This window comes from Bos indicus x Bos taurus, chromosome 8, assembly GCF_003369695.1.
Source record: "Bos indicus x Bos taurus breed Angus x Brahman F1 hybrid chromosome 8, Bos_hybrid_MaternalHap_v2.0, whole genome shotgun sequence".
NCBI lineage: Eukaryota > Metazoa > Chordata > Mammalia > Artiodactyla > Bovidae > Bos > Bos indicus x Bos taurus.
In genome coordinates, this window is record NC_040083.1 from 94,309,274 (window position 1) to 94,318,315 (window position 9,042).

At 33.4% G+C, this 9,042-nt stretch overlaps 1 protein-coding gene across 1 annotated transcript; it reads left to right on the top strand.

The window, feature by feature from the left end:
- The first annotated feature begins 7,645 nt into the window (after positions 1-7,645).
- LOC113897501 (olfactory receptor 13C7-like) lies at positions 7,646-8,599 on the top strand. The gene has a single exon (XM_027550235.1). The coding sequence runs from the start codon at positions 7,646-7,648 to the stop codon at positions 8,597-8,599; it is 954 nt and encodes a 317-aa protein (XP_027406036.1).
- Positions 8,600-9,042: the final 443 nt, after the last annotated feature.

A 9,042-nucleotide genomic window follows, 5' to 3' on the forward strand; every position in this document is an offset into this window, starting at 1 on the left:
GAATTAGCAAAATCAATACCAGAAATATATTGTGGAGCTAAAGTCCTTTTGTATCACAGAGAATCTCACAATCCTAAAATATTCTCTTTGGCAATGTATGTTCTTAGATATTTTAACAAAACACATGGGGAATGGCTGAAGGAACAACAAAAGTGTAGCCTGGTACAAGAAAGAATCAGAAACAGCAATCTGGAAGTACCTGAAAAGCTGTCATGAAAAAACGAGCATATATACTTGTTGTTACACAAGGAAAAATGAGGTTGCATATATGTAAAGTTAAATGTCAAGAGTTTTCTAATAAGAAGAATTCTCCCAAAATAACCTGAGCAGCCACATACAGCTCTAACCATCTCTGGGCTGGGAACAGAAGTAAAATGAATATCAACCCAACTGTAGAGGAAACAACATAGTTTTCATATGGATGAAACAAAACTAAATAAAACCATAGGTGAAATTTCATTCATATTTTTCAGGGATATAATGAAAATCTTAATGAAAATTTAAACTGCATGTCAAAAATAAGAAGGAAAACTACAAATTGGAAAGGTATTTACAGAGACAAATGTGTTAATTAAGAGTTCATACAATTTAAGAGGAAAACTATCAAAATACCAAGAGACAAGAATAATAAAAAGGTAAATATAAGTAATACATAAATATAGACGTAATATTCAATTTCATGAGCAATCATAGGAATAAAAAGTTAAACAAAGTAATGTTTTATATAAATAGAAAAGAATAGATACCATTTCAGATTCTAGAAAATATGCAAAAAATAGTCTGTGCTAATACTGCAGTAGCACAGTAAAATGTTAAGCTTGGAAAAATAATTTTGCAAATGTATCAAGAATTCTCTCAATTGATATCTTTCCATTCTATAATCACATCACTAGAGGTTAACCTTATGTTATTTCTAGTAGAAGGAAAGCAGATGACAAAGATATCAATGATCATTATATCAAAATCTCAAAATATTAAAATTAAAATATCCAACAGTATTAAAATTAAGGCTAGATTATTCTTCAAATATTAGAGAGAAAGGTTATAAAGACTGCAAAGTCAGAGAAAATTATTGATTTAAAATGCAATATGCTAATTAAATTTTATCCATACTGGTATAAAGAAAAATTGTTTCTATGTAGTTTTGAGTTAACAAGGATATGGATTATAAAAATAATTTAAAGAAGTAGAATGACTTCCTCTTTTCCTATGATTTTATTAACATTGATCTAGCATTATCTGTGGAAGCAAAAGAAAAACTAATTCTTTGGGAAAGTTTAAGTGTTTTGAGAACTTTGCTGAAGTCATCAAATAGATGTGTTCAAAGAAAATTCCAAGAAATACATGGCTAGGGAAGGTTTTTGTTAAGTCAGGTTAATTGGGTTTTTGGAATGAACAGAAGTGGGGACTTCTCTAGAGAATTCTAAGTTTCTGACTCACAACCTTAAGGACTAAAGAAGTTTATAAAAATGAGCACTAAATTAGCTTCCAAAAGAAGCTGAGTCTCTTGAGTAAGTGTCAACTTTAAGACAAATCATGTGAAGCTAGAGTTGCATCACATCTTCTTTTTAACATGTTTTATTTCCTTCATGCCTCTTAAGAATATTCATGCACAGACAGATTGCCTAATCATGGCTGCTCTTTCTCCCATTTCTTTTTAGGAAGGAGCAACTGAAGTTTAGCATCTTCTGGCCTTATTAATAAAATGCAAATGAAATTCAAAAATGAGAATTCTTTCAGTTGATACAATGGAATGGTATGAATGACTAAAACCCAGTCAGAAGGTAAGATAAAGAGAGAAGTTTTATTTAAATTTTTCAAAAGAAAAACATCCCATCAATAAATATACAAATATTGAGCTGAGGTGACCATTGCTCAGAGGTTTAGAAAATATGTATATATTTATTTATGTGAAAGGAAAAAAATATAAAAACCCACCAGGCATCATCTCCAAGACTGGGATACAACTAAATTTTTTTATCTCAAATTTGTCCATGGGAGAGACTGTGAGGAAAAGAAAGTAGTTTGCAATGCAAAAGAGCCTCATAAATAATAGATTTAGGCTTTTCTGATGGCTCAGGTGGTAAAGAATCTGCCTGCAATGCAGGAGACCCAGGTTCAATCCTTAGGTTGGGAAGATCTCTTAGAGAAGGAAATGGTCCCTGCAGTATTCTTGCTTGGAGAATCCCATGGACAGAGGAGCTTGGTGGGCTACAGTTCATGGGGCTGCAAAGTCAGATAGGACTGAGCAACTAACACTTTTGCTTTCAGTGGCTATGCATTTGAGTATTGAGAAGTATTGAGTTCACTAAAATTTTAATTAACAAGTATCTGGAGAAAGAACGCTTCATGATTAATATATTATTCACACATAAACTATGTTCAATAAGAGCTTGAGGATACATGTAATTAAAGATGTTTGTAGTAAAAACAGGATTAGAAACCAAAAAAAAAAAAAAGTAACAAAGGGAAGAAATAATCATGAGGGTTAGTCTGATCCTCAGAAGGCCAAAGCAAAACAAAACAAAACAAAAAGTATTAAAAGTTTTTGAGTTATCATTTATATAATTAATCAAATTCCACTACTGAGACCCTAATTCTCTATGCTAAACCTGAGAGAAATTTTCAATATTTTTTCATATGAATTCATTGTTAGAATAATGTCTTCATAAGTGGAAGATGATGAATGTCTTCAATGTTTTCAGAGGCAAATATACATTTTATGTATATCTTTATCATATGGGTCCTTGAAAAATATTCAGTGCATCATTTTAAATTGTGCTTTTATTTAAAATTTCATACTTATGTAAGCATTTTGACGTAGCAATAAAAATAGGGGTTTGGGGACCATAAAGATACGGATTTAAAATTAATTAAAACTGCATTTTGATGTGGGGTTCCTGGTTCATTTTGTATGGAAAAAACTGCATAACTGGAACACTTTCTACCTTGAAAAACAGCACAAAAATACTAGTCTGAAAATTTTTTTCATATAAAGTAAATTAAATACCTATTTAAAAATAAAGATAAGGGTTCAAATAATAATTCTGGTATTTACCAACTATAGGACATTGAAATTGTACTTGAATTTTGAAATATCAAATTAATTTCTTCACTGTTAAAATATCGATAATAATCTTGAATTATTCTGAAAGATAAATGTTAAAAATTATTTGAAGTGCCAAATACAGACTAGGACCTCACATGTTGTCAATTAGTCTTCTCTTTGTGAGCTAAAATAATACACCTTTCCATGTGGTATGTTAATTAAATATAAGTTTATAAAATCTACAGCATAAAAGCTGATAACTCTACTTATTTTTTCACAATATCAATTGTCTTAATTGATCTATTTAGAAGAACTGGAGAGGATAACAGAATTATATCCTCTAGTGAGAATTTAGAGTATAGATGGCATCTGCTTTTCAATGAAAAATCTTAGAACTTTAAATATTTGATCTTCAAGTAAGCAAGTCAATAAAAGTGAAAAAGAATTCTAGACAGTTAGGGATCTTTCTAGAAAATTAGAGAGCTTAACTTCTGTCTTGAATTAAAAAGTCACAGACTTTTCTTTAGGTCTGCTACAACAGTGAAAGAGTGCCTGAATGAAACCTCACAACATGGAACCACAGAGTGATTAAAAGACCAGGAGTTGGTTGAGAAGGATTAGAGGACAGCCAGGATTTAGGTCAATTCAAAGCCTCAACAAATTAGAATATCATAGTCTAGTGACAATTCTATTCTAGGGACCATGGATCAGAAATCTCTTTTGAGATTATATTAATATGACTAAGAACTCAAATTCTTTACCTTGGTTCACTCCAAAAATAATTAAGACTGTTAATCTGCAAGATTTAGAGAGTAGGGATCATAAATGCTCCAGGCCTACCAGAAATAGTAGCTTCCTATGGATAACTAGACAAGATACACCAGTACACCTCAGTCTTAATGTTTAGTATCTAGACACATGAGACAACCACTGTAATGTTTAAATTGTTTTAGCATATTTTACTCTGAGTTAATCTTCCTAATATAATTTGACACCTACTTCAGTGTCTTTCTCTTTTTCATTATACTTTTCCTTTTGCATATTTATTTTAGAATTTGGGTAATTCAGAAAAGTAGGAAAAAAGTATCTAAGATATCCATTAATGTTTTGATATCTCTTTTCAGTCTTTCAATTCTGTCTAGGTTATCTTGGTTTAGATTTTGATATTTCAAATAATGTTATAATTGTTTTGTTATCACTTAGTCATTCTAAAATACTTTAAATGTAATTTTGGGGTTAGTGGAAATTTATCACAAATGTCATATTAAAAGGTGAATAATGACCCAATATAAGTGTACTATGATTATTTAACAATTCTCCTCGCATTAGACAAGAATGAAAAACTGTTTTAAAAGATCACTTCCAATATACAGATACCATGGAAAGTGATTGTATTATAAATTACCAAGAATCTTTTAAAATCTTCATTTCCTTGTTCCCAGATTCTATAAATTCATTTTAGAGAAGTAAAGTTAAATGGGGAAAGCATTTCAGGCACAATGCAATTCAATAGAGTATTTGTTAACTGTTTCTTAAAAGGTACTCTAGCATTGCAAGAATAGAAAATCGTCTCCTCTATATTATCTGTTATCGTTCCTCTCCACCTCCATTTGAAAACCTTAAAGCAGATTGGTGGTCTCTCTCTAAAAAATCTGTAAGTAAAATTTTTTTTTGCAGAAATTATCAAAGGGCTGTTAGGATACCTCATGTACACTACATTTATTTACTATAAGTAATTTCCAAATAGGAATCAGGTTTATAAGATGTTCCTAAAAAGAGGTTTTTGACCTGATTCACATCTGTCCTCCCGAAACTGCAGTACATTCAGATCTCAGATGACTGAAGCTCTGCTATCAGAATTTTATTCTCAAAGTCTTTGGGTATGTGTACCTACAGTCAATCAAGCTCCAATCTTAATACCAAGTAAAGGTATATCCTGGCCTACCCAACACTTGCTACCCTTTTTGAAATGTATGCCTACAAAGTAGGGTGCAGCCTGAATTAAGAGAGTGTCCTCCTTTCTATGGACAGAGGAGCAGGCTGGGCCATAGTCCTTGAGGCCACAAAAGAGTCAGATAAGACTTGGAGACTAAACAAGAAAAATCTCCTTTCTATAATCAATAGATATATAAATATTCTATTATTTTGAATGAATTGTCTCACCATTGTGAAATAGAGTTTTTATAGAAAGCAGTGTAACTCGTTGACAAATGACTAGCACAGAAATAGCTAGTCCTATACTGGAAACATAACTACTTTTTGAAAACCCTAAGTAAAAACCCATCTATTCGATCAACTTTTTTTCTCTAGGAATATTTTTTAATTTAGGTAGAATATCTTGAGAATGAAGAAGTGTTTTCAAAATTATACTCAGTTCTACTTAGTTGTTATAGGGAAGAATATCATATACTAATATCTGCTCTTTAGATTTTTTCAAATTAAAGTCATTTTCTCTACATTCTATAGCACACAACTCTGATCTTGTCTGTTCAGTTCAGTCTCTCAGTCATGTCCGAGTCTTTGGAGCACCACGGACGGTAACATGCCAGGCTTCCCTGTCCTTCACCATCTCCCAGAGCTTGCTCAAACTCATGCCTATTGAGTTCATGATGCCATCCAACTATCTCATCCCATTTGCTCCTGCCTTCAATCTTTCCCAGAATCAGGGTCTTTTCAAATGAGTCAGTTCTTTGCATCAGGTGGCCAAACTATTGGAGTTTCAGCTTCAGCATCAGTCCTTCCAATGAATATTCAGAACTGATTTCCTTTAGGATGGACTGGTTTGGTCTCCTTCCTGTCCAAGGACCTCTCAAGAATCTTTTCCAACACCACAGTTCAAAAGCATCAATGCTTCAGCACTCAGCTTTCTTTATAGTCCAACTCTCATATCCATACATGACTTCTGGAAAAACCATAGCTTTGTCTAGACAGAACTTTGTTGGCAAAGTACTATCTCTGCTCTTTAATATGCTGTCTAGGTTGGTAATAGCTTTTCTTCCAATGAGCAAGCATCTTTTAATTTCATGGCTGCAGTCACCATGTGCAGTGATTTTAGAGATCAAGAAAATAAAGTCTGTCACTGTTGCCATTGTTTCCATTGTTTGCCATGAGGTGATGGGTTCGGATGCCATGAGCTTAGTTTTCTGAATGTTGAGCTTTAAGCCAACTTTTTCACTCTCCTCTTTCATTTTCATCAAGAGGCTCTTTAGTTCTTCTTTGCTTTCTGCCATAAGGGTGGTGTCATCTGCATATCTGAGGCGATTGATATTTCTCCTGGCAATCTTGATTCCAGCTTGTGCTTCATTCAGTCTGGCATTTTGCATCATGTGCTCTGCATATAAGTTAAATAAGCAGGGTGACAATATACAGACTTGATGTACTCCTTTCCCAATTTGAAACCAGTCTGTTGTTCCATGTCTGCTCCTAATTGTTGCATCTTAACCTGCATACAGATGTCTCAGGAGGCAGGTAAGGTGGTCTGGTAGAATCTCAACTTCCTTTCTTGGAAAATATTGAGCTTAATTGCAAATTCAGAAAATGGAAAAGGAACGCCTTTCATATGGACAGAAATAAAGGGCAAACTCTTCTATGTGTGATTTTGTAGTTTGTATTTCTAAAAATTAAGGAATCCAAAACAAATTGCAATACACTTACACAGAAGTCTCACCAAAATGTTTAGTTTTGTATTGTCTGCTGTTCAATTTCAATCCTACATAGAACTGAAACCCCAATGGCAAGTTCCAAAGATATCAGGGAGAGATGATTTAAAAGGCCTTGCTACTCATGTGCTTATACACAGGCAACATCAACAACATCTGAAAGCATGTTAATGAATACAGATCTTAAAACCCACTTCAGATCCACTGATTGAGAGTCTTTTACAAAAATTTCCCATGTGATTCATCTGTATACTAAGATCTGGATGGGTGTTTTCTTCCTCAGCTACACAATAGAATCATCTGGAAAGCGTTATTCTGAAAGATGCCTTAGACACTACCACTCAGACAACTTCTATAATTTTGAGAGCAATAACCAAGTAATTTAAAAAGGGGATATAAAGTCAGAAAATGTAGAACTGAATAGTAGTTTGTTTACCTACTGTGTTTAAAAATACTTCTTACCGTTATGAACTTTATCTCCCTCAGAGTATTATAGTGATGATAAAATAAGTATGATGAAAATTTTCATAAATTGTAAAACCCTAAACCAATGTTATTGTTAATGACTGGCATGATATAAAATCATAAATTAATATTTTTAAGAAGTTAAGCATGTTATTTCCAAAATGATGATATTCAAAGTAAGTCTGAATCAGGAATAACAAGTATTTATTAAATAGTTCTGTCCTGACTCAGAATTTGTGCACATAAATCAGAAATGGAATATTAAACTACCAACATAATTATTGTCTTTCTTCTATTCCCTGACACATGAGCTAAAAGAAAAATTTGAAAATCTAAACTCACAACTGTAAACCCACCAGCTAATACTGACCTGTTGCCCTTCCTCCAATATTCTCTTACTTCTTATTATAATACTGTATAGAGTCCTTAAACCCGCATCTCTTCTGGATTACTCCAGGTATGAAAATGTGAAATGGAAAGGACCAGTTGGACAGACATTGAGTTCATTCTACAGGGGCTTTCTGAGCATCCAAGAGCAGAAAAACTCCTTTTTGCGATGTGTTTGTTGATGTACCTGGTGATTCTCCTGGGGAACAGCACTCTGATCATCCTCACTCTCCTGGATTCCCACCTTCACACCCCTATGTACTTCTTCCTCTGTCATCTTTCCTTCCTTGATATTTGGTACACATCCTCCTTTATCCCCTCAATGCTGATACACTTTCTATCAGAGAAAAAAACTATCTCCTTCACTAGGTGTGTTGTTCAGATGTCTGTCTCTTACACTATGGGGTCGACAGAGTGTGTACTTCTAGCAGTGATGGCATATGACCGTTCCATAGCCATCTGCAACCCTCTGAGATACCCTATCATCATTAACAAGGCGCTTTGTATTCAGATGGCAGCTGTCTCCTGGGGACTGGGCTTTCTCAACTCATTGACAGAAACAATTCTTGCAGTACAGTTGCCCTTCTGTGGAAAAAATCTCATCAATCATTTTGTTTGTGAAATATTGGCTTTTGTCAAGCTATCTTGCACAGATATATCCTTGAGTGAGATTACTATCATGGTGGGCAATGTAATATTTTTATTTGTTCCATTACTGTTGATTTGTATCTCCTACATTTTCATCCTTTCCACTGTACTAAGAATCAATTCAGCCGAAGGAAGAAAAAAGGCTTTTTCCACCTGTTCAGCCCACATAATGGTGGTGACTGTGTTTTATGGGACAATCCTCTTCATGTATATGAAGCCAAAGTCCAAAGACGCTACTTTTGATAAATCGATTGCCCTGTTCTATGGAGTCGTCACACCGATGCTCAATCCTATCATCTATAGCCTGAGGAATACAGAAGTGCGTGGCGCTATGAGAAAATTGACAGCTAGACTGGTTCTGGAGGAAAGAATGAGAAATTTGCATCTTTGAATTTATGCACAAAATAAGCTCATATATTGGATGCAAGGTTTTCAGTACAAGCAGAACAAAGGAAATAAAGGCTATACGTAAAATCACAGAATTTAAGAGTTGGGAAGAAATTTCAGGGTAATAATCTAATTCCATTATTTATGAAAATAGCATAAAAATGTAGGGACATGTAGTCCATGAAGTGAGAACAAACTTTCAGAAACAAGAAAAAAATTGAAATTAAACTTTTCCAGAAATATCCAGGTTTAATTTTTCACAATTAAAAATATGTATTTTTCATTCCCCTTTTTGAGAGAACTACTTGAGTTCATGTTTTTTCTCTTTATTACTCATTATTGCTTTACTCAGGGACTTGATCGGCCCCAACCTCCTTTTTCTAGTGTATATATATATATATACATATATATACACTATATATATATATATATATATACATATATATA

Excerpts from the sequence above, each read along its gene's own strand:
- LOC113897501 (XM_027550235.1), top strand. The coding sequence starts at position 7,646 with ATGGAAAGGACCAGTTGGACAGACATTGAGTTCATTCTACAGGGGCTT.